The sequence below is a fragment of the Salmo salar genome, chromosome ssa19 (genome assembly GCF_905237065.1).
Source record: "Salmo salar chromosome ssa19, Ssal_v3.1, whole genome shotgun sequence".
Taxonomy (NCBI): Eukaryota; Metazoa; Chordata; class Actinopteri; order Salmoniformes; family Salmonidae; genus Salmo; species Salmo salar.
In genome coordinates, this window is record NC_059460.1 from 44,265,433 (window position 1) to 44,291,560 (window position 26,128).

Here is a 26,128-nt window from a genome sequence, read left to right on the forward strand (position 1 = left end):
ACTGGGCTTCCTCTCGTCAGCGATTTGGTAGTGAGTGGAAACGCCACCCGAACGCTTCACATTTATACATCCGGTGAAATATCTGGTTAAATCTGTGGTACTTTATCTTTGCTTACACTTCCTGGTACCAGGCGCAAGCGTACAACAGTAAAGAATGCGGACTTCGTCGCACACTGGATACTGAACTCGGGTAGGAAAGCTATAAAGAGGAAAATTATGTCGAAAACACATACACAGCCCCCGTCCTCGTCGGTGGCTACGACCACCGGTGGACCTTCCTCCTCATCGTCCTCCTCGCCCGCAGGAGGCACGACGTCTCCCGCCAACGTCCTGCACGTACAGCCTGAGAAACCTCAACACTACACGTACGTAGACCACATATAGACACACACAACTTCACGTGTGTAACTCAACATAACAAAACACTGACGTTAAGGGAATTAGGTCAGTTGATCCTGTCGGATTTGAATTAAAGTATTCTCTCAGTTATCTCAGGTTTGGATTAATGTGTACCCGTTCTAGAGGCCTACTGGTGACTGAGTTGGTATGTTTTGGATAGGCAGAGGTGGACTGTTTGGGGAACTGTCAGTGTTTAGCTATCCATATGTAGAGTTGACCTGAGTTAACATTTTGTGTCTGGATATTATAATATGCAATACAATTACAATGTAAGACTCTAATAAGATTTGATTTAATGGTTGGTCTAATGGCCTATAACTTATGAACCAATTATCTTTGTGTGTAAGAGAGCGACATAGTTGCTATAACTCCTGCAGCATGCTATAGTTATGGTTTGGTGTCAAATATAAGACATGCAAAAATACACTAGTCATGAAATGAATCACCACGTCACCCCCCCTCCCACACATGCAGGTATCTGAAGGAGTTCAGGACAGAACAGTGTCCTCTGTTTGTGCAGCACAAGTGTACCCAGCACCGACCCTTTGCCTGCTTCCATTGGCACTTCCTGAACCAGCGGCGCCGCAGACCCATCCGCAGGCGGGATGGAACCTTCAACTACAGCCCAGACGTATACTGTACCAAATACGACGAGAGCACAGGCACCTGCCCTGATGCGGACGAGTGAGTCTGTGTCAGAGAGAGAGAGAGTGTTTGTCCGTGTGCTGGGGGGTACCAAGGATTTTTATTTTATTTCATGTATTGGTACTCAGATAGCACAGACAGAGACACTTGTTTTCTTCAATAAAAACAATGATTTTGGGGCAAAATAATGGTCAATCCTTGAGTTCCCGACATGAATATATACTGAACATGCTCTACATTGCATAGTAAAGCACCTGGGATTGGGATTTATTTTCAGATTGAGGTTACTGTTTATCAATGAGGTGAGAGGATGCACCCACTAACGACTCTAGCACCTGTAACCATTCCGGTGAATAGCTGAAGTGATGGCTGTTGACTGCTTGTGCTTTGCAGCTGAAAGCAGCACCACTCTCCCCACCTCCGGGCCATAACTCAGTCAGATCAGGAGAAGTGCTAACACATCACTTTCTCACACCTAGCCTAACCCATCACACACAAGGGGAATGCTAATGATGAAGACAGTGGCTCTGAGCCAATATCACATGACCCATCAAGATGTGTAAGTTGTTTTTCCCCTGTATGTTTAAAAACATTTTTTTTACAATACAGTAATTGTATCTCTCAACGGTGTGATTTCCAGATGTCCGTTGCTGCATGGTACGGCAGGCGACACAGAGCGGAGGTATCATCTGAGGTACTATAAGACGGGCTCCTGTATCCACGAGACGGACGGGAAGGGCCACTGCGGTAAGAACGGCTCCCACTGCGCCTTCGCACACGGATCACATGACCTACGATGTCCCGTCTACGACGTCAGGTAGAGTAGAGACGTATCATACAGTATAATGACCCAAAGCCAGAGACGGGGTCTCAATCTTGTTGTCTAGGCTCTTTTGTCTGTTTCATTGTTCTGTTTCTAACTGGTCTCGTTGCCATGACGTCCCTCTACCCCTCTCAAGGGAGGTGCAGGTGATGGAGTCTCAGGGGGGGTCGGGGGCTGCAGAGGGAGGAGGAGGGGATGGGCTGGTGGCTAGTACCGCCCTCATTGAGAAGATCTTGAGTGAGGAACCCCGTTGGCAGAGTACGACTATACACAAACACTCATCATTTAACTGATCTAGGAAGATTCTATATGAAGGCCATGATTCCAATGCTAATACATTCCTCTTTCTCAACTTCTCTCTCTCCTCTCTTTTGCGCTCTCCTCTCTCTGTAGATAACAACTATGTGTTGTCCCACTACAAGACAGATCTATGTAAAAAACCTCCTCGTCTGTGTCGCCAAGGTTACGCCTGTCCCTACTACCACAACAGCAAAGACAGGCGGCGTAGTCCACACAAACACAAATACAGGTACAAACAGACGGAGTAGTCCACACAAATACAGGTACAAACAGGCGGAGTAGTCCACACAAACACAGGCACAAACAGGCGGAGTAGTCCACACAAACACAGGCACAAACAGGCGGAGTAGTCCACACAAATACAGGTACAAACAGGCGGAGTAGTCCACACAAACACAGGCACAAACAGGCGGAGTAGTCCACACAAACACAGGCACAAACAGGCGGAGTAGTCCACACAAACACAGGCACAAACAGGCGGAGTAGTCCACACAAACACAGGCACAAACAGGCGGAGTAGTCCACATAAACACAGGCACAAACAGGCGGAGTAGTCCACACAAACACAGGTACAAACAGGCGGAGTAGTCCACACAAACACAGACACAAACAGGCGGAGTAGTCCACACAAATACAGGTACAAACAGGCGGAGTAGTCCACACAAACACAAATACAGGCACAAACAGGCGGAGTAGTCCACACAAATACAGGCACAAACAGGCGGAGTAGTCCACACAAACACAAATACAGGCACAAACAGGCGGAGTAGTCCACACAAACACAAATACAGGTACAAACAGGCGGAGTAGTCCACACAAACACAAATACAGGCACAAACAGGCGGAGTAGTCCACACAAACACAAATACAGGTACAAACAGGCGGAGTAGTCCACACAAACACAAATACAGGCACAAACAGGCGGAGTAGTCCACACAAACACAAATACAGGTACAAACAGGCGGAGTAGTCCACACAAACACAAATAGAGGTACAAACAGACGGAGTAGTCCACACAAATACAGGTACAAACAGGCGGAGTAGTCCACACAAACACAGACACAAACAGGCAGAGTAGTCCACACAAATACAGGTACAAACAGGCGGAGTAGTCCACACAAACACAAATACAGGCACAAACAGGCGGAGTAGTCCACACAAACACAAATACAGGCACAAACAGGCGGAGTAGTCCACACAAACACAAATACAGGTACAAACAGGCGGAGTAGTCCACACAAACACAAATAGAGGCACAAACAGGCGGAGTAGTCCACACAAATACAGGTACAAACAGGCGGAGTAGTCCACACAAACACAGACACAAACAGGCGGAGTAGTCCACACAAACACAAATAGAGGTACAAACAGACAGAGTAGTCCACACAAACACAAATACAGGTACAAACAGGCGGAGTAGTCCACACAAACACAAATAGAGGCACAAACAGGCGGAGTAGTCCACACAAACACAAATACAGGTACAAACAGGCGGAGTAGTCCACACAAACACAAATAGAGGTACAAACAGGCGGAGTAGTCCACACAAACACAGGCACAAACAGGCGGAGTAGTCCACACAAATACAGGTATAAACAGGCGGAGTAGTCCACACAAACACAAATAGAGGTACAAACAGGCGGAGTAGTCCACACAAACACAAATACAGGTACAAACAGGCGGAGTAGTCCACACAAACACAAATACAGGCACAAACAGGCGGAGTAGTCCACACAAACACAAATACAGGCACAAACAGGCGGAGTAGTCCACACAAATACAGGTACAAACAGGCGGAGTAGTCCACACAAACACAAATAGAGGTACAAACAGGCCGAGTAGTCCACACAAACACAAATAGAGGTACAAACAGGCGGAGTAGTCCACACAAACACAGGCACAAACACAGGCACAAACAGGCGGAGTAGTCCACACAAACACAAATAGAGGTACAAACAGGCAGAGTAGTCCACACAAATACAGGTACAAACAGGCGGAGTAGTCCACACAAACACAAACACAGGTACAAACAGGCGGAGTAGTCCACACAAACACAAACACAGGTACAAACAGGCGGAGTAGTCCACACAAACACAAATACAGGTACAAACAGCGGAGTAGTCCACACAAACACAGGTATAAAACATACACACATCCATTTGACAGAAACGGGTCATATAGCTTGAAACATCAGTTTTTTTTTACTTGTGTCCCAAAAACATGAATAAAGTGTGGTCTTTCTCTCTCCAGAGCGCTGCCGTGCCCAGCGGTAAAGCACAGTGAGGAGTGGGGAGACCCCAGTAAGTGTGAAGGTGAAGAGGGTTGCCAGTACTGCCACACACGCAGCGAGCAGCAGTTTCACCCTGAGGTACATGTGTTGAGCTCCATCCTCATCTCAAATCATAACTACGTCGTCCGTTTGTAGCGCTGGCAGGTTTGTGCCAAAGTTCCAGTTAACTACATTTGCTTAACAGAGACAGAACTCTTTGTTCAATGACTGTTTGTCTGATGTTCCCCTCCAGATTTATAAATCCACCAAGTGTAATGACATGCAGCAGTGTGGCAGCTGCCCCAGAGGCCCCTTCTGTGCCTTTGCACACCTAGACAACAGTAAGTGTCTTACGACAACCCAATAATCATGTGGTATGATTAAGCAATAAGGCTCGAGGAGGTGTGGTATATGGCCAATATACCACGGCTAAGGGCTGTTCTTAAGCACGATGCAACGGGGAGTGCCTGGACACAGCACTTTGTCGTGGTATATTGGCCATATATCACAAACCCCCGAGCTGTCTTATTGCTTTTATAAACTGGTTACCTAATGGAATTAGAGCAGTAAATTGTATAAGGTTTGATATATCACAGCTGTCAGCCAATCAGCATTCAGGACTTGAATCACCCAGTTTATAATGATAGTAAGTAACTTATCTACTCTTTTTCTCCTCCTGTCCCCCAGAGCCCCCTATCAGTGAAGAACCCTTGTTTCAGACCCCCAGCTCCCCACCAGGCCCACTGGACCTGGGATGTTCCAGCCCTGGGGGCCGAGGTGGGAGGTCTGGGTCTCTGTCTGGAGGGCCGTTCACCCCGTTAGGGGGGTTGTGTGTGGCAGAGCAGGGCCTATTAGGGAAGGTGCTGTCGCTGTGTGAGGACGTATGTGTGGGAAGTGAACCCCTCTCCCCCTGGGCTAGAGAGGGGGGGTACGGTAGGGCACCGGGGTACGAGAGGGAAGACCAGGCCAAACAGAAGAGTTTTGCCATGGAGCAACGCAACAGAGAAATGGCGTACCATCTCAGCAAACAGGTACCTTTTTATTGTTGTCAAAACAACCAGCTTCTAACAAACTATATTGAGCAAAAATATAAATGCAACATGTAAAGAGTTGGTTCCATGTTTCAAGAACTGAAATAAAAGATCCTAGACATTTTCCATATGCAGAAAAAGTTTATTTCTCTCAATTTGTGCACAATTGTGTTTACGTCCCTGTTGGTGAACATTTCTCCTTTGCCAAGATAATCCATCCACCTGACAGGTGTGGCATATCAAGAAGCTGATTAAACAACATGATCATTACACAGGTGCACCTTGTGCTGGGGACAATAAAAGGTCACTCTAAAATGTGCGGTTTTGTCACACAATGCCACAAATGTCTCAGGTTTTGAGGGAGCGTGCAATTGGCATGCTGACTGCGGGAATTACCACCAGAGCTGTTGCCAGAGAATTGAATGTTCATTTCTCTACCATAAGCCACCTCCAATGTCATTTTAGAGAATTTGGCATTATGTCCAACTGGCCTCACAACCGCAGACCACATGTAACCACATCAGCCCAGGACCTCCACATCCAGCTTCTTCACCTGCAGGATCGTCTTAGACCTACCACCCGGACAGCTGATGAAACTGAGGAGTATTTCTGCCCTTTTATGGGGAAAAACTCATTCTGATTGGCTAGGCCTGGCTCCCCAGTGGGTGGGCCTAGGTCCCCAGTGGGTGGATCTGGCTGCCAAGTGGGTGGGCCTATGCTCTCCTAGCTCCACCATTGGCTGCGCCCTTGCCCAGTCATGTGAAATCCATAGATTAGTGCCTAATGAATATATTTCAATTTACTGATTTCCTTATATCAACTGTATCTTAGTAAAATCTTAGAAATTGTTGCATGTTGAATTTATATTTTTGTTCAGTATATAATTACACATTATTGGCCAGGGTGTATGTTGCTGCTTCAGCCAGCTTGTCGTTGTCTTGCTGTCTCGTTGTCTTGCTGTCTCGTTGTTTTGCTGGCTCATTGTCTTGCTGTTTCACATTGTTGAATGCAGAAACTATACTATAACTATACCATAACAACTACACTATAACTATACTATAACAATTATACTATAACTGTACCTATAACAACTATACTATACCTAGGGTTGCAAAGGGTCGGAAACTTTCCGGTAAATTTCCAGAATTTTTCCGGAGATTTTCCATGGGAAGTTAAGTGGAATTTTGCTTAAATTCATCAAAAAAGTTAGCTTATAAACAGTGAACCTTTTTTGTGGGATACACACAAGGCAATTCTAGGTGTTGTGGTCCATTTTGGTTAAACTATCCCCAATTCAATGGAAATGCAACCCTCTGCATGCACAGTGTACTCTTCCATCACATGTACAGCTGATTCTCAAGATCTTGCACGCTAATGAGATGCTATTGAGCCCACACTACTTCACTGTCTGAGCCAAGGACTACATGCTTTCTGGTAAGTTTTGATTACAGTACTGGGTGGGGTGAATATATTTTATGACATACATGATTTTTTGTTAACTAGTAAATAGCAGCCTACAGCAAAGTGTGTTTTAAATAATTTCTAACTTGTTAACAATTTATGATATTTAGTTTTTGCTACCATGTGGGTTTTAGCTTGCTTGAGCCTGCTAACTGAGGAGTGTTAATTCACCTGTTTCTATACATGTTTCATTTTAAAACATTTATCTTACAAAAGGAGTTGATTAATCTAACTGCTTAACTATTTATCTGTACATGGAATTGTATTTTTTTTTTTTTTTAACTCATTTCTTTCCTAATCTTTACAGGAAAATGCCACAGGCACTATCTGATGTGTGGAGACATTTCACTGCAGCTAATGTAGAAGGAAAAGCTGTGTGCATTTGCAAATACTGTGCCAAATCATATGTGAAGAATGCAACAAAGATGCAGAATCATCTGGCCAAGTGCATAAAGTTCCCTCAGCGCTCACAACAAGCAACCTCTGACAAAAGTCCCTCTACTTCTATTTGAGGTGAAAATTATGAATCAGACGCCTTATCGATAGCAACAGCTCATGGTCCTCCTGGAATCAGAAGTTTTTTTGACTCAATGGAGGAACGTAGTCAGGGAAATGCTGATGAATGTCTTGCTCGAGCTGTGTATGCAACTGGTTCACCTCTGATGCTCACAGGCAATGTGTATTGGAAGAGATTTCTGAATGTGCTTCGTCCAGCATACACCCCTCCAACCAGACATGCTTTATCTACTCATTTGCTGGATGCAGAGTTCAACAGAGTTCAAGTGAAGGTCAAGCAAATCATAGAGGAAGCAGACTGTATTGCAATCATCTCTGATTGGTGGTTGAATGTTCGTGGGCAAGGAATAATAAACTATATCATCTCCACCCCTCAACCAGTATTCTACACAGGCACAAGGGACAACAGACACACCGGTCTCTACATTGCAGATGAGCTGAAGGCAGGCTACTATCAATGACCTTGAACCACAGAAGGTATTTGCACTGGTGACAGACAGTGCTGCGAACATGAAGGCTGCTTGGTCTAAAGTGGAGGAGTCCTACACTCACACCTATTGGCTGTGCTGCTAATGCATTGACTCTGCTCCTCAAGGACATCATGGCACTGAAAACAATGGATACACTCTAGAAGAGAGTCTAGGAAATGGTTAGGTATGTGAAGGGTAATCAAATTATAGCAGCAATCTACATCACCAAGCAAAGTGAGAAGAATAAGAGCACCACATTGAAGCTGCCCAGCAACACCCGTTGGGGTGGTGTTGTCATCATGTTTGACAGTCTCCTGAAGGGGAAGGGGTCTCTCCAAGAAATGGCCATATCACAGTCTGCCGATTTGGACAGCCCCATCAAGAGGATCCTCCTGGATGATGTATTTTGGGAGAGAGTGGTAAGCAGCCTGAAACCTATAGCAGTAGCCATTGCACAGATTGAAGGAGACAATGCTGTCCTGTCTGATGTTCAGACTCTGCTTGCAGATGTAAGAGAAGAAATCCGTACTGCCCTGGCACTTCACTGTTGCTCCAAGCAGAGGAAACTGCAGTTCTGAAATACATCAGAATGCGTGAAGACCTCTGCCTGAAGCCCATACACTCTGTGTATGCTGGCAAGAGCATCCTGTCTGCTGCAGAGATCAACAAGGCCTATGGTGTCATCACTACCATGTCTCGCCACTTTGGCCTGGATGAGGGCAAGTTTCTTGGCAGTCTGACGAAGTACACTTCCAAGCAAGGGCTTTGGGATGGAGATGCAATATGGCAGTTGTGCCAACATATCTCATCAGCCACCTGGTGGAAGGGACTTTGTGGATCTGAGTCTCTTTCCCCTGTTGCCTCCATCATCCTCCAAATCCCACCAACATCAGCCGCCTCAGAGCGCAACTGGTCCTTGTTTGGGAAGACACACACCAAAGCACGCAACAGGCTGACCACTACAAGGGTTGAAAAATTGGTGGACATCCGGGCAAATTTTAGGCTTTTTGAGCCTGACAACGAGCCACCCTCAACAAGGTTGGAAAGTGACAGTGAAGATGAGGCCTCAGAGTCCGATGTTCAAGAGATGGACATTGAGGAGGTCCAGGGAGAAGACATGGAAGCCTGAGAGGAAGACAACCAAAGCTTTAGTTTCTAGACTATTATTTTACAGATGTATGTTGAAAACGGTTTTGGGAGATGCGATGGATCATTCAATATTCCCTTTCTTTTGTTGTCCCATGTGAAGGTTCAACTAATTTAATTAAAGTTCAATTCGTAACTCATTTTTTAAACTTATTTCTATTGGAAGGATTTAATCATTTGCAATTATGTCTACTTATGATGAGGTAAAATGTTGATGTTCCTGTCTCCATATGATATGGTAAATATATCCAATGCAAAAAAAACATCTTCGTTTTAATGGTATTAATATTAATTTGCATATATTTCTGTTCAATTCCCATATATTCCCATTCATTCCCATGGAAAGTTTCCACCTCTGAATATTCCCCAAAATGTGCAACCCTAAATATACTATAACTATTACTATACTATAACTGACTATTACTAACTATACTGTTACTATAACTAACTATACTATAGCTAACTATACTGTAAATATACTGTAACTAACTAGCGAACTATTCTATAACTTACTATACTATAACTAACAAACTATACTCTTAACTATGTTATACTATTACTATAACTAACTATACTATAACTTACTATAACTAACTATACTATAACTTACTATAACTAACTATACTTTTAACTATGTTATACTATAACTAACTATACTATAACTATTACTATGACTAACTATACTATAACTATTACTATAACTAACTTACTATAACTTACTTTAACTAACTATACTATAACTTACTATAACTAACTATACTATAACTTACTATAACTAACTATACTATAACTTACTATAACTAACTATACTATAACTTACTATAACTAACTATACTTTTAACTATGTTATACTATAACTAACTATACTATAACTTACTATAACTAACTATACTTTTAACTATGTTATACTATAACTAACTATACTATAACTTACTATAACTAACTATACTTTTAACTATGTTATACTATAACTAACTATTACTATAACTGTACTATAACTAACTATACTATAACTAACTATTCCATAACGAACTATACTATTACTAGTTCTACTCTAACTATAACTACCATAACTCTACTAGAACTAACTCTACTAGAACTAACTCTACTAGAACTAACTCTACTATAACATAACTCTACTATAACATAACTAACTCTACTAGAACTAACTCTAACATAACTAACTCTACTAGAACTAACTCTAACATAACTAGCTCTACTAGAACTAACTCTACTATAACATAACTAACTCTACTATAGAACTAACTCTACTATACTAGAACTAACTCTACTATACTAGAACTAACTCTACTATAACTAACTGTACTATAACAAACTATACTATAACTAACTATACTGTACTATAACAAACGGTACTATAACTAACTATACTATAACTATACTATAACTAACTATACTATAACTATACCCAACCCACTGTTAGTCTGCATAATGATTGTATCACCACCCTTCTCTAATCTGTTTCTCTCTAGGACCTGCTGGTGTTCCTCCCAGTGGGTAGTCCTCTGAGTCTGTCCTCCAGTGTTCCCTCCAGCCTGGCAGCCACCCCTCCCAGCCCGGCCCCTCCAGGACCCCTCCACCACGGACCCCCAGCACCAGGCCTTTCCTCAGGCATGAATGCCAACGCACTGCCCTTCTACCCCACCAGCGACACCGTCGAGTCTGTAGTTGGTGAGTCAGTCACATAGGCACAGAAGACTCTTTCAACTCTTATTACTCTTAAAGTCAGAGGAGCTGGTCACTGTAGTAGCTAACAAGTAGCTAACTATTGTAGTTTACTTCCTAACATTCCATTCAATAAAAAAAAAACTATATTTATCCCTGAGGGGCAATTACATAGGTTATCTATGAAGAATATTGACACTAGATCACTTGATTGCCATGGGACCAGGGCTCTAAATTAACATTTTTCATTGGTAGCACTAGTGCTCCCATCTTAAAAATAGTTAGGAGCACAACATAAAATCTAGGAGCACAAGAATATATATTTTTGTAATTGATTGAGATATTGCATATGAGGCCAAAATTAATTCTAGCTACTTTTGAGGCACATGTTGAGCTCTAGAAACAAATATTTTATCCTGTAAAGACATTTGTTTATTATAAAAAGCTAAATGTTGATACAAAAATCTGCCTTTGAAATTGCAAAGTTATTTGTAGAATAAGTTTCTACATTGTGTAAAAGCACTATGTATTGAGATGCATTACATTGGAAATTCTACACTGTCTTTAAGAGTGTCAAGTTTGTGAGTGACATGCAAGGGCTCAGCCATTCATTCATTGCTATGATCATTGATCTTCTAAAGAAACTATCCGTTTTCGTTTCTGTGCCCCCAGATGTTTAGATATACTGGTAAAGTAACCAGGATGTCAGTTAGCTAGCTAATGAGGTAACAAGACTGATGCCAGTGAATGGTTTTGGAACTGATCTTCGACATGGTTTTTGAACAGGGCCTACAAACAAACTATTTGGTCCACTGGCAGGTAGATTAAAGAAATCTACCAGCCACTCAGAATTTTACCAGCTAATACATTTATTCGCCATAACACCAAAATCCACACAACTTTATCCGGGTTTTGGATATCCCCCAACATTTAATTTGGAAAGTTTTCTGGGAACGCCTTTAGAAATGATTGGCTGGCTACAGTAAGTGGTAGACAGATGGATTCCCATGCTGTCACCTCTTCATAAAGTTACAAGAAATACAAACATCACTGATGCCTTCTATAATATTCTTTACATGTAAGCTTTGGATTGATGGACGCTTTGGCTGGCTTTTTTCCCTCCAGGGCACTCAGAAACAACGGCCCAGTGAAAGTAATAGTTGCACTAATAGTTATCTGGGAGATTTCTCTTCCTGGTCGAAACTGGTGCTCCTAAAATAAAATGTCAGGTCGCACAGAAAAATATCTAGGAGCACATGCGACCAAAATGGATGCCCTTGTGTGGGACAGATCTGAGTAATTAACGTTTTGTTTTTGTTGATGTGATGTATAGAGTCAGCTCTGGATGACCTGGACCTGAATGTCTTTGGGATGTCTGCCCTGGAGAGAAGCCTGGACAGCAGCTCAGCTCTGCCCCGAGCCATGCTGGGTGGGTATGGAGCCGAGATACACACACACACCTACCTGAAGTGATTGTAATGTTTGATTGATTAAATTATTGATTGATTTTGCAGGAGGGAACCAGCTCAAGAGTTCGGCTCCTGTCAACATCCCAGGATCCCTCTGCAGCTCCGCCCCTTTCAGCTCGCCCTCGCCCTCGCCACCAATCAGAGCCCACCAGTCACCATTCTTCTCCGCTCATCTATCGCAGCCTGGACAATCAGAAAGCAGCTTCTTGGGGCCATCTCATAGCTCTCTAGGTTTGAGAACATATTTTTGGATCATTTATTTGTCTGTTAGATTAGAGGAGATTTAAAAATGTGCCCCAACATTTTCCCGTACTTTCTAGAGACACCTCAACTTAATAAATATTTCTCATGTCTCCTGTATTGCAGGTCTGAATGGTATGAGCAGTAGTATCTGGGAGCATCAGTCAGGCCAGGGTTCTCCCGGTACACCGCCGGCCCTGCTACCCACCATGGGCCAGAGCATGGAGGCAGCCCGGGTCCGACAGGAACTAGACGATGCTAACAGACTACTGAAACACTGGGACCACACCTGGAGACATACAGCACAGGTACGAGGAGTGTGTGTGTGTGTGTGTGTTAGTGTACACCAATAAACCATAAAAAGGGTCAGTCTTGAGAAATGTCTCTCTTCCTTCCCTTTTAATCGCTCCGTCGCTCTCTCCCTCTTTTCTCATGTTCCTCCCTCTCTCTCTACATCACTCTCTCACTCCAGGCGTGGGTGGCGTTGAAGTCGGATGCGGAGGAGTCTCGTGGCTCGGCCGGTCGGTTAGCTTTACAAGCGGAGCGTGCCAGGCAGGATGAGGAGGAGGCGCAGAGACAGACCTCCTTCCTCCAGGAGGCGCTGGACGGCATGAGGACAGGAGAAAACCCCCACCTGGCCCTGCACCAGCTACAGCTGATCCACAGACTGCCTGTAGAGTGTGTGGTCAGTCTGCAGGCCCAGCTCTGTACATGTCTACACACCGTGGAGCAGGTAGGGGATACGCTCACATACACCCAGAGCCATGCTTGTTGATGTGAAACATTCCCCAAGTAACTAGCAGGCTTTTCTCTTTCTTTCTGTGTTTGTCTCTTTCTTCTCTTTCTCTCCTTTTTCCCCCCTCTCTCTCCTTTTTTCCTCTCTCCCTCTTTTTCTCCTCTCTCACCCCCAATCCAGGTGGTGTATAGAAAGCAGAGGCAGTGTTGTGTGATGTGTGGAGGGCAGGGCTCAGTCTCTCAGCCCTGTAGACACGGTCTGCAGTGTGACAGCTGCTCTGCAGAGTGCCCCCTCTGCCCAGAACAGACCCTGGATCAGTTATCCTGACCTAACTCCTCAACTAGCTACAGCTCGGCGGATCCCCCAACACTGATCTCAGACCAGCCCTAGTCACTTACTCAAAACAGCCCAGTTGACCCTAAAACTAAGTGACAGACTTTAGACCAGATCCAAACCAGTTGTTCTAACGCTATAGAGTATAGGTAGATACTCTGTTGTTTCTTTCCTCTGATCCTAGATCAGATATCCTCACCCAGAGACCAGCCTGCTGTCCCTATAGTCAAATGATTCAAGATCAGAAATATTTTACTCAAACACTGCCTGTGCATAACAAATGATTCGGGATCAGCTCTCCTCACTACAGACCTGACTTTCACCATTACGAACTTAACCACACAACTGACTCCGAGTCAGTTAAGGGCACGCTTGACTTCTGTTCCATGACGCTACAGCCTAATGCCTCGATCACACCGACAGCGTCATTAAGTTTTGACACTCCAGAAGTACATTGATTTCCAATGGAACGCTGTGTTTGCCTTGCAGCGACAGTTGCAGTGCGTTCTGTGTGACGCATACATTTTGATTTATCCAATGTATGTGTCAAACTGTATGCATAGATGGTTTGACAGAAATGGAAGCAGAAGGTGAATGTTGAACTTTTGTTGTATACATATCCAGATGATGCTGCCTACTATTTTCCACAATTACGCTGTCAGTGTGATTGAGGCGTTAGGGACCACCGTTGAAGACTGCTGGGAGTACAATTTCTTAGTTTTTACAGTTAAAATAAAAACATTTTCTATTTTTCATAGAATTTTCAGGCTTTTTCTAGAGAAGTGAAGGCAAAGTCAGTGGTTATTGTTTTGCTAACGAGACTTCTAGTCAGAGGAGGAATAGGCAAGCATCTCAATCGTTTAAAAAGGCTTCTTCTCCCTTCGCACTCTGAAACTACAGGAAGGGAATACGGTGGAGGTCTATAAAGAAATTACAGATGAAGGAATGACAGCCCTGTTTAGACTATTTGGATGCAGCATTTTGTGTGTTACGAATAGTCTCTGTACGTGACTGACTCTCAGGTTTGCTGTCTGTAATAGTATTCTTTAACTGGAAAGATGGGGGCATGTTAACACAATCTTGAAAAATATACTAGTCAATTGTGTAGTCTTTGAAATGATGTATATTAGTTAATTTAATAACAAGGTGCTTCATGTTAACTCAAATACCATTTAGTTTCTGTCAAACAACCAGACTTTAAAAAATAAATAAATCAAGGTATCATTTTGGGGGGGGGGGCATAATTTACATTTCTAAGCATTTTAACATTTCACAGTATTTCAAACGGGTGTCAAATATACATTGTTTTTGTATGTCATAATTACCCCTTGCACTGACCACACCAGCTATCAGGTACCACCTCTGCTTTGGACGCAGCAGGGGTGTGTGTGCTTGTGTTGCTATCCGGTGAAAAGACGTGATCACTGTGAAGAACACCTGCACTATACACAGACACACACCTGGCACACAGTCCATCCCTTTACTGCATCCACCAACTGTTTAATTGAGTCTGTTTTGGTATAGAACAATAAAATACATGTCTATTGTTCTTATTCTCATCGTTTCTCCTCCTGTGACTGTTTCTCTCTCTGTCTGCGTTTCTTCACAAACACCTGGGCCTCCCTCTCTCCTCTCCTCGACTCCAACAGCTTCAGAATACTGTCATCTGGACAAAACGAGCACGCTTCAGTATTATGCAAGTATGTGTTAATTTTCACACAACTTAATTCCAGATCATACCGTTTGGTTTGGGGTGCATGAGTGGCAGGCGTATCTGGGCCGGGGAAGGGTCTGGCTGGTACCCTGGCTCCCCTCCGACCCCCGGCACTGCCCTCAGAGCCAGGAAGGCCTCCCCCTCGAAGTCGTCTGTTCTCAGGGTGTCATAGTCCAACACTGTCACCACCAGACACGCCCCCGCAGCCTGGCACTGCTCCACTGACACCATACTGACAGGGAGGGAGGCAGGGGTACATGGAGAAGAGGACAAAGGGGGATGTGGGAGAGATTGATTACCTATATAGTTCCTGAGGGTAGGAGACAAGGTTGAAACGGAAAAGGTGGTTGTAACTCTTAACATGTTTTCAACAAAGGTCTGAGAGACTTGGATTATCCGTCTGCCACCAATGTAGCAACGGAGGGGGCAGCAGTTGGAGCTAGGGCTTACAACTCGAAGGCCTCGTCGAACAGGGGGTTGAGGTCACAGTTCTTGATCTGGGTGGTGCGAGGCTCCACCTCAGGGAACACATGACGAGGCTCCAGACATAACTGGACAAACGGATCACTGGAACCTGGAGAGACACCAGAGATATCTGATCTTTAAGAAGACCTGTCTTGTACTTTCCCTTGATCTATATGGATGTAAAAGAGATGAGAGGAAACCACTGACCGTTGGAGTCCATGGGTAGGAGATTAGCTGCATTCAACACTTCCACTCTAAGTCTAAGGTCAGACCTCCTGTAGGATGCTATGAGTGTGACTGCGCCGTACTTTTCTCCACTGTAAACTTTCTGTTACACAAATGCAGATTCAATCCAATTTATTCTGTATAGCTATGGTTTTTCGCTGCTATACAACACCAACAGAATACACTCTTACCTGTTCCCATACTTTCCTATCCAGGAATTTCTCTATGAGCTGCTGGCAGTTGAGAGAGTTGTGTGTCAAGTGAGATTTCAGACTCTGAATGAATTGAGGAGAGCGCAGAAAGAGGGTTATTGTACAGCGTTCATAACACAAGGTCACCCTTTTCTACATGCCCTTATAGAACCAAGTTCTAACAATATACTGTGCAATGTAACCAACATGAACTCACTTTGTAGTCGTCTGTGTGTAGGGTCTCCAGTGGCAGTCCGTTCCCCTCAGCATAAAAACACTGCTCCAGACACTGCAACACAGTCAGAATTGGCCTGAAGTGTGTACTTAAGAAAAGTATTAACCTGGAGTGTGTACTTCAGTACTATACTAACCTGGAGTGTGTACTGCAGTACTATACTACCCTGGAGTGTGTACTGCAGTACTATACTAACCTGGAGTGTGTACTGCAGTACTATACTAACCTGGAGTGTGTACTGCAGTACTATACTAACCTGGAGTGTGTACTGTAGTACTATACTAACCTGGAGTGTGTACTGCAGTCGTTGACAGAACACCATGAGTCCTCCCTCTTGTTTCTGCTGTGTAGCCACCTGGTATAAGGTTCTTATGGAGTTAGTCCACAACGGAGTCAACAGACTAGGGAAGGGAGGGAGATGAAGAAAATATTTCAAAGGCTTGGAAACCACTGCTCTAATATATTCATAGAGGTATGCTGGAAACCACTGCTCTAAGATATTCATAGAGGTATGTTGGAAACCACTGCTCTAAGATATTCATAGAGGTATGCTGGAAACCACTGCTCTAAGATATAGAGGTATGCTGGAAACCACTGCTCTAAGATATTCATAGAGGTATGCTAGAAACCACTGCTCTAAGATATTCATAGAGGTATGCTGGAAACCACTGCTCTAAGATATAGAGGTATGCTGGAAACCACTGCTCTAAGATATTCATAGAGGTATGCTGGAAACGACTGTTCTAAGAACACAGAGGGTAATACATCCTCAGTACTGGTTGAACCACAGGTGTGTGTGTGTGTGTGTGTGTGTGTGTGTGTGTGTGTGTGTGTGTATACACACCTGTTAAAGTTCTCCTGGACCAGGTTCTCATTCATGTACTGCAGCTCTTTCTCCAGATATTTCATCAGAGGAACCACAGCCTGGGATGGTGGACATATGGAGCAGTACAGTAACATGCTTTACATCAGCCATCGTAAGCTAGGACCCTGTGTTTCCGACAATCATGTCACTTGACCTGGATTTTAAAAGCTTGAAATAAAAGGTTTTTAACGAACTCCCATTTTATTTTTATGTCAGATGGTCCAGCACCATCAGACAATAGAGCCTCACAGTGGAAGTGTCATAATACCCATACAACCTAGTGGTCAAACAAGGAAATGGTTCCAATCGTTTTTCCCATAGGGGATTTTAGAAACCCTTAAAATAAGGTCTTTGTTTTGTGAAGGCTCACCCTGGCGTGACGTTTTGATAACCATGTAAATCTCTCTCGGACAAGGTGACTTATCAATATAGTCGGCTCTATTTATACTTCAATTCCAAAATTATAATTAGCATCAAAGTAGACATTGTTCAAAACTATCAAAACTGCAAGATCTACCTGACACCATTTCTAACAGGTATTGTGTACAGTTAAAACTTGCCCAAGACAGTTTACAGATTTGTCAATTTAAACAAATGTAGCCAATTTATTAATTCCTAAATATAGCTAACATTAGATAGTTAATCCAGAGATTCTTACCTTTGCCTCGATTCGTCACTCTCATCCAGAGCATCATGGCATTTGTAGTTCTGTATGATAGCCATATTAGCAGCTAATTAGCAATTCATTTTGGTGGGTAAATACAGGTGAATGTATTGACAAAATGTCAGCTTGTCCTAGAGAGATTTACACGGTTATCAAAACATCACACCAGGGTAAGCCTTCACTAAACACAGCCCTTATTTTAAGTGTTTCTAAAATCCCCTATGGAAAAAACGATTGGAACCATTTCTGTGTTTCACTGCTAGGTTTTATGGGTATTATGACTCATACTGTGGTACTCTATTGCTTTCATTCTAATTTCTGGAGCTAAAGGGTCAAGTCTAGGTAATGTGACATGAGAGCCCAATACGTAGAGTCCTAATCATCGTAACACAAAAGGAAATGGTTGTCTATAAATCCAGTATTGCTGAATTGGAAATGGCTAATGATGACAGTTTCTTACATCTTCAGTGGACTTGGAGGGGAGTCTGCGTCGAGTAGACATGCTGCGGACGTATGTCTCAATGTCTGAATTCAGCTAGAGAGAGAAAGAGACAGAGAGACTTGAAATTCTACATTGAAGAAGGGGACTATAGGCCAATTTCTCAATATGGTCTGGGTCTCTTTTGACTCCGCTCCATCTAAACCCTCCCCAGCCCTCTCTCCTCCTACCTTCCGTCCAACAGTCTCTAAGGCAGAGCGTATCTCTCTGCTGAGGACCCCCTGTGCATGCTGCAGCTGTGAGGGGAGCACGTTGTGGAACTGAGGTTCCCCTATCACATGACGTGTGCGTTCTCGAAGCCCTGCCCAGTTGAGCTGCTGGGGCAGGCGGGTCAGCACCGACCTCAGGTGTTCCAGGTCATTCACTACTACACACAGCTGGAGGAGGAGGAGGAGGAGGGGGGAGGGGAGCGGAGGGAGGAGGGGAGAGATTGAGAGACACAGAGAGGTGGCAATTAACACAATTCATTCACTTGAATGTAGTTAAGAGAAAAGGAGATAGAGAGAGAAGGACAAGAGGGAAGAAAGATTGAGCAGAGGGGAATGAAAGTGGAAGAGATACGAAGGAGGAGTGTTCTTTCCTTCACCTTGTTGACAGCGCTGCTGTGGTCAGAGTTCTCAGACAGCGCTCTGACCCGCTCCTTCAGGATACGACAGTAGTTCACCACGATCTTACACACGTCCTGAACACACACACACACATTAAAATGAGCTAAATCTTGTATACCAACAATATTAAATGTGTGTATTTTGTTTTTTACCTTTATTTAACTAGGCAAGTCAATTAAGAACAGCTTCTTATTTACAATGACGGCCCACCCCGGCCAAACCCAGACGATGCTGGCAATCACAGCCAGATGTGATGCAGCCTGGATTTGAACCAGGTACTGCAGTGACACCTCTTGCACTGAGATGCAGTGTCTTAGACCACTGAGCCACTCGGGAGCCCCAAGTATGATAGAGCGCGTTCTTGTCTGATTATGATGAGATACTATGTGTATTTGCATGATTATGCATTTTTGTGATGCACTACCTCAGTGAGTTTGACCATAAGCATGAAGGCCTCCTCAGGGTCTGGCCAGGAGAGCTGCTCCCACAGCTGACAGATGGGCTGGACACAGGCCACCAGGTCTACGGCTGATGTGCTGTGTTTGATGGGCGCCATCCCCGACTGAAGCGGCTGCAGCTGGGGGAAGAGAGGGTGGACGGGTTGAGTATCTCACCTAGCTTCAAGGTGTACAGTAAATATTACCTGGTAGGGGGACGGGATGAGTATCTCACCTAGCTTTAAGGTGTATAGTATATATTACCTGGTAGGGGGACGGGATGAGTATCTCACCTAGCTTTAAGGTGTACAGTAAATATTACCTGGTAGGGGGACGGGATGAGTATCTCGCCTAGCTTCAAGGTGTACAGTAAATATTACCAGGTAGGGGGACGGGATGAGTATCTCACCTAGCTTCAAGGTGTACAGTAAATATTACCTGGTAGGGGGACGGGATGAGTATCTAACCTAGCTTTAAGGTGTACAGTAAATATTACCTGGTAGGGGGACGGAATGAGTATCTCACCTAGCTTTAAGGTGTATAGTATATATTACCTGGTATCTATTCTATAAACTGGCTGGTTCGAGCCCTGAATGCTGACTGGCTGACAGCCATGGTATATCAGACCCTATACCATGGGTATGACAAAACATGTATTTTTACTGCTCTAATTACGTTGGTAACCAGTTTATTATAGCAATAAGGCACCTCAGGAGTTTGTGATGGCCAATATACCACTCTGCGATGCGTCGTGCCTAAGAACTGTCCTTAGCCGTGGTATATTGGCCACATATCACATCACCTCGGGCCTTACTGCTTAATTATACTGCTTCACTAGGTGTTGTGTTATAACAGTATGTTACCTGGTCCACCTGAACAGCTCTCTCCACCCTGTCCTGAGTGGTGCTGAAGGCCTTGTTCAACCAATAGGGAAGCGCCTCGCGGAAGCCCTCGTGGAAGTTAGTCAGCTCCAACAGTTTAACACTGAAACAACGCAACAGCCTTAGCTCTACACTGAGTGTACCAAACATTAGGAACATCTTCCTAATATTGAGTTTCACCCCTCCCCCCTCTTTTGCCCTCAGAACAGCCTCAATTCATAGGCTGCATGGACTCTACAAGGTATCGAAAGCATTCCACAGGGATGCTGGCCCATGTTGACTCCAATGCTTCCCACAGTTGTGTCAAGTTGGCTGGATGTCATTTGGGTGGTGGACCATTCTTGATACACACGGGAAACTGTTGAGCGTGAAAAACCCAACAGCGTTACAGTTCTTGACACAAACCGGTGCGCCTGGCACCTGCTACCATACTCCGTTCAAAGGCACTTACATTTTTGGTTTTGGATGTTTAAGCCTTTAGGACAATTGAGACATGGATTGTGTATGTGTGCCATTCATTGGGTGAAAAAAAGATATGTGTCGTTGTACTGAAGCTGTTCTAAGGGGGGGAGGGGGCAACTCAATATTAGGAAGGTGTTCTTAATGTTTGTACACTCAGTGTATATAGTGTAGTAATATGAAGTACTGAGTATGTATCAGGGAGTAGTGTGTTAGTAGTATGTAGTACTGGGTATATAGTATAAGGGAGTAATTTGTACTACCGAGCAACTTTCACTCAAAAAGAAATTGTCACTGAGCAAATGTCAAGTGTTTACTGTGAAAACTTCCAAGTGGGCTACTGTGGCTATTTGATTATAATGTTGGCCTACCAGAGTGGGCTACCATAAAAAACAACGGAGAAAAATGTATCCCATAACATTTTAACATGGAAATAGCTGTTCTATCATTCAGCCTATAGTAGCAGCAAATGTGTTGTGTTCAATGTAGGCCCTACATTCCACTAGACTTTTGAATAAAACATGCAGGGCTTGACTTTAACCTGTTTATGCACTTGTCCCTCAGACAAGGAGCTGACTGAAGAAATCACTTTACAAAATAAAATTAATTATTATTCCCATACCATTATTACAGAGAATGAGACAAATTATGCTACCCTCTGAATATTGGCTACTTAGCTTATTCAAGACCGTCTCATAATACAACACTGCCCCTTTAAGACATAAAAAGCTCTTTACCTGACTGGCTTTTCAAATATATCTAGAAATGTAATGTGTTGTGCTCTTGTTGGAAGCAACCACTCCCCCATTGCTGACTACAAATGATCTATAACTGGGCTAATAACTCACTAACTAGTAAAGGATATGAACACGTGGCTAGATGCAGCTCTCGATTTGATCTCAAAACAAGCGCATCAACTCACGACCGCTCATGCTGTAAACACAGTCCAGTTCAAAGTGAATGGCACAGATACATATTTGGCCATCGCTATTTGCATATAGGCCTCCTTCAGCTCTGATTGGTTATGACCCCCCGTCTGTGTACAGGCCTGAGTCGTGCTTGTCAATGGAATAGTTAGTTTTGCATAGTTTCTTTTGTTTCGGTATATTATAATTGAAATTCCCACAGTTGAGCAAAATGTTGATACTGTTAACTGAAGGGGAAAACTGAAGAAAGTTGAGTGCGGACTCATATTTCTTCTGCAAGGCAGGAGCTGCGCGCACTCGCATGCGTGCAGCTAACAAGGTTCGTTGCTACTGAGTATGTAGTATAAGGGAGTAACCTCTGACCTTTTCTGTAGAAAGGCCTTGTCTTTGTGGATGGCCTGTAGACTCAGGTAGAGAGGGAACAAGCCATTGGCTAGACTCTGCTCCATCTTACCCTCCATTTGGTTTAGGGTGTCCCTCACCTCCCCCGCCAACTGAGAGAGAGAGAGACACAGAGAGACACAGAGACAGAGAAAGAGAGAGAAGCAGTGAGTTACACAGTGGAGAGAGGGAGTAACAGACGTAGAGAGTAATGCAGTTATCTTTCACAGCCACTTACCAGGGAGTCCAGCTTTTGGTAGACTATAGTGAACACATCAACCTGCACAGCACTACAGAGAGAGAGAGAGAAACCCATTCAAGTCCATTCATGTGATTAACAGTCAGACCTTCTTCGTATTCAAGACAGATAATGTGACCTCCTTCCATACAGTCGTTCTGTGTGGTCGTCTGTCTCCTACCTGACAAACACTCTATTCCAGCTGTCCTTGTTGTGCTTGATGTCCTCCTGCACTTCACCTATCAGCCTAGAGAGGGCACTCACGGTCTCTGTCAGGTCCTGGGAGGGGGAGGAAGGGGAGGGTGGGGATGGAAAGAGATAAAGTTACAGAATGTGGGTAAATAAATGCTTGATGTGCTTTGAAAGTGATATGTGGGAGGGGTCTCTTTGTTTGTCTGCAGCCTACCTTGGTCATGGGTTGGTGTAACCCCTTCTTTATGGTGAACCACTCCTGTGTACCAGACTGAGGAAAACAAAAGACTTTCAGTCGAACAGAGTAACATAGCTCTGTGGATCGTTTAACAGATAGTTCATACAATATTAACTGTAGTCTTTAAAGTGGCCTTTCGATATGTACTCACATGCACCGCGTCGTTGACCTCGTCGTGCAGGTCAAACTGAGCCGGGTTCAGCTTCTGAAACGCCCGTGTCTTACATATCTGAGACAGGATTCTAAAACACACAGTTTCTTCATTAGATCTGTTTTAAACACATACTATATGACGCACGCGCACACACACACCTGTGGTTCAACCAGTATTGAGGATGTATTACCCTCTGTGTTCTTAGAGCAGTGGTTTCCAGCATACCTCTATGAATATCTTAGAGCAGTGGTTTCCAGCATTCCTCTATGAATATCTTAGAGCAGTGGTTTCCAGCATACCTCTATGAATATCTTAGAGCAGTGGTTTTCACACACACACACACACACACACACACACACACACACACACACACACACACACACACACACACACACACACACACACACACACACACACACACACACACACACACACACACACACTCGCAGCAGGGTACCTGAGTAGTGTGTGAAGGCGAGGGTTAGCGTCCTGCGTTGGGGGAAATATGTCTCTGTATTTGGCCACGAGACACAGTCCGTACTGCAGGAAACCATGGAGAGAGTCCCCTAGCTCCTGTTTCTGTACATATGTCAATGTGTTTACTTCATTAGTAAATAATATACAGTGTATAATATGTCAAATAAGGAAAGGAAGGCCTGTTTTACCTGTTGGTAGGGCAGCTCCTGTTGGTGCCAGTGGTACTCTATACTGGTCAGCTGCTGCAGCAGCAGTGAGGAGTCCACCTCTAAACTCTGGTAAAGTTTACTGTAGGCCACCCACTTCCTGTAAGACATATGTCAGCGTGTACGTGAGTGTGTGCGTGTGTGCGTGTGTGTGTGTTGAGTGTGTGGTACTTACGCCAGATCCTGCAGGAAAGGTGAGAGGTCATTCTGAGTGGCGTATAGTTCCAACAGCGTCTGTCCTTCCCCACACAAGTCTCCTTTCCACGGACCACTACCCTGGGGGGGAGAGAGGTGTATTGCCTTCACAGATGAACCACTAGATGTGCATGTATGACTGTCAGATGTTCGAACTGAACTGTTTATTACCTGTTGCTTAGAGATGTGTGACTGGACAAACTGTTACCTGTTGCTTAGAGATGTGTGACTGGACAAACTGCTGTAGGATCCCACAGTAGTTGACGTAGGCACTACGACCTGCACTCAATGTCCCGTCTCTCTGTCACAGAGAAGCATATTGTAATGAGTATGTTTCTTCGTCATCCAGTAGATCACAAACTAAATCATCTGTCTCTTACTGTTAATGAAAAGCAAAACAAAAAATCCCACGTCTCACAGTTTCTGTTAGAGAAAAACCATCCTGCTCTTTGGGCGTTTCTTTCATCAGTCTGACCATATATTTAAATTGACATGGTAGGTTTTATGTGTTCATTACATTATGTTGTAACATCATGTGCTACTAGAGAGTTGTAGAGGGACTTGAGCTCCATACCTCTTTGTGGGTGAATTTGAGCTGCAGATGACACTGGCCCCGATCTGGATACGTCTCTGTCCTCGGCTCCAGAACATACCAGTTATCCTCTGTACAATGCAGGTCCTTCACACACACACACACACACACACACACACACACACACACACACACACACACACACACACACACACACACACACACACACACACACACACACACACACACACACACACACACACACACACACACACACACACACACACACACACAAATTGGGAGCGTTACTTGATGAGCGTCATGGTGGGTGAGCGTCCTGGTGGGTGAGCGTCATGGTGGGTGAGCGTCCTGGTGGGTGAGCGTCCTGGTGGGTGAGCGTCATGGTGGGTGAGCGTCCTGGTGGGTGAGCGTCATGGTGGGTGAGCGTCCTGGTGGGTGAGCGTCATGGTGGGTGAGCGTCATGGTGAGTGAGCGTGTGTGTAGAAACTGCTTTACCTTCAGTCTCAGAACAATGTTTCCCAAGAAATCATCCTGGCCTTTTAATTTCTTAGCATCCTTGATCATCCTAAATGGGAACATAAACAATCAACATTGGGATATTGTGTGTGTGTGTGTGTGTGTGTGTGTGTGTGTGTGTGTGTGTGTGTGTGTGTGTGTGTGTGTGTGTGTGTGTGTGTGTGTGTGTGTGTGTGTGTGTGTGTGTGTGTGTGTGTGTGTGTGTGTGTGTGAGTGAGCTCTACCTCCTCAGTCCATGGAAGTTGGTTCTGATCTCTTCAAGCTTCTGTGCCAGAGACACCTCCTCATCCCTGTCCCTATGAGAGAGAGATTGATCAGATATTAATATGGAAAAAGATTTTCTGTTGGTTTCCTTCAAGCCGACTAACAAACAGTAGACTACTGGTTACTCACCACATCTCCATGTGGAAGCTTGCCCCGGCAGTTTCTTCAAACTCCCTACCAGCCCAGGGGAAGAGAGAGGTTTATAATCTTCATGAAAGACACTTAATATATTTAAAATAATATATATATTTACAACAAATGGGGGATTGGAAATGATGCAGACAATTACATTGATAGAAGCCACAATCTATCTGCACTACTAAAGCTGATCTACCCCCTAAAAAGAATAATAATAAACTGAAATACAAATAAAAGACACTACATAAGTAGCATCAGTGTTTACTTTATCAGGACATTCAAGGCAGTACAAACTGATCTGGGACCAGGCTATCAGGACGTTCAAGGCGGTATAAACTGATCTGAAACCAGGCTAACAGGACGTTCAAGGTGGTACAAACTGATCTGGGACCAGGCTATCAGGACGTTCAAGGTGGTACAAACTGATCTGGGACCAGGCTATCAGGACATTCAAGGAGGTATAAACTGATCTGAAACCAGGCTATCAGGACATTCAAGGAGGTATAAACTGATCTGGGACCAGGCTATCAGGACGTTCAAGGCAGTACAAACTGATCTGGGACCAGGCTAATAGGATGTTCAAGGCGATACAAACTGATCTGGGACCAGGCTAATAGGATGTTCAAGGCGGTACAAACTGATCTGGGACCAGGCTAACAGGACGTTCAAGGCAGTACAAATTGATCTGGGACCAGGCTATCAGGATGTTCAAGGCAGTACAAACGGATCTGGGACCAGGCTAACAGGACGTTCAAGGCGGTACAAACTGATCTGGGACCAGGCTATCAGGATGTTTAAGGCAGTACAAACGGATCTGGGACCAGGCTATCAGGATGTTCAAGGCGGTATAAACTGATCTGGGACCAGGCTAACAGGACGTTTA

General features: G+C 44.2%; 2 protein-coding genes across 2 annotated transcripts in view; one reads left to right on the forward strand and one right to left on the reverse strand.

Moving 5' to 3' along the window:
* LOC106578874 (RING finger protein unkempt homolog) lies at nucleotides 1-15,073 on the forward strand. Its single transcript, XM_014158111.2, has 14 exons — nucleotides 1-365; nucleotides 874-1,083; nucleotides 1,685-1,861; nucleotides 2,004-2,125; nucleotides 2,261-2,396; nucleotides 4,418-4,535; nucleotides 4,690-4,777; nucleotides 5,124-5,467; nucleotides 10,554-10,752; nucleotides 12,080-12,175; nucleotides 12,261-12,446; nucleotides 12,582-12,763; nucleotides 12,928-13,188; nucleotides 13,372-15,073. Exons 1-14 carry the CDS (start codon nucleotides 217-219, stop codon nucleotides 13,516-13,518), a joined length of 2,415 nt encoding a protein of 804 aa, XP_014013586.1. The 5' UTR covers nucleotides 1-216; the 3' UTR covers nucleotides 13,519-15,073.
* The window catches only part of un13d (unc-13 homolog D), a 15,469-nt gene continuing 4,340 nt past the window's right edge, over nucleotides 15,000-26,128 (reverse strand). The window contains 26 exon segments of the mRNA NM_001139849.1: nucleotides 15,000-15,190; nucleotides 15,265-15,470; nucleotides 15,689-15,812; nucleotides 15,911-16,031; nucleotides 16,120-16,203; nucleotides 16,337-16,408; nucleotides 16,641-16,755; nucleotides 17,199-17,278; nucleotides 18,344-18,418; nucleotides 18,553-18,759; nucleotides 18,969-19,064; nucleotides 19,415-19,567; nucleotides 20,291-20,411; nucleotides 22,057-22,187; nucleotides 22,313-22,364; nucleotides 22,494-22,591; nucleotides 22,719-22,775; nucleotides 22,894-22,984; nucleotides 23,354-23,475; nucleotides 23,562-23,679; nucleotides 23,755-23,855; nucleotides 23,983-24,075; nucleotides 24,349-24,453; nucleotides 24,823-24,892; nucleotides 25,068-25,139; nucleotides 25,237-25,281. Of these exon segments, the coding sequence (NP_001133321.1) occupies nucleotides 15,081-15,190; nucleotides 15,265-15,470; nucleotides 15,689-15,812; nucleotides 15,911-16,031; nucleotides 16,120-16,203; nucleotides 16,337-16,408; nucleotides 16,641-16,755; nucleotides 17,199-17,278; nucleotides 18,344-18,418; nucleotides 18,553-18,759; nucleotides 18,969-19,064; nucleotides 19,415-19,567; nucleotides 20,291-20,411; nucleotides 22,057-22,187; nucleotides 22,313-22,364; nucleotides 22,494-22,591; nucleotides 22,719-22,775; nucleotides 22,894-22,984; nucleotides 23,354-23,475; nucleotides 23,562-23,679; nucleotides 23,755-23,855; nucleotides 23,983-24,075; nucleotides 24,349-24,453; nucleotides 24,823-24,892; nucleotides 25,068-25,139; nucleotides 25,237-25,281 (2,719 nt within the window). The 3' untranslated portion in view covers nucleotides 15,000-15,080.

What these genes read in the sequence shown, in the direction of transcription:
- LOC106578874 (XM_014158111.2), top strand. Translation starts at nt 217, where the DNA reads ATGTCGAAAACACATACACAGCCCCCGTCCTCGTCGGTGGCTACGACC. An exon ending in ACCTGCCCTGATGCGGACGA is followed by an intron (nt 1,084 to 1,684) that starts GTGAGTCTGTGT and finishes TGTGATTTCCAG; the next exon opens with ATGTCCGTTGCTGCATGGTA. An exon ending in TCTGCCCCGAGCCATGCTGG is followed by an intron (nt 12,176 to 12,260) that starts GTGGGTATGGAG and finishes TTGATTTTGCAG; the next exon opens with GAGGGAACCAGCTCAAGAGT.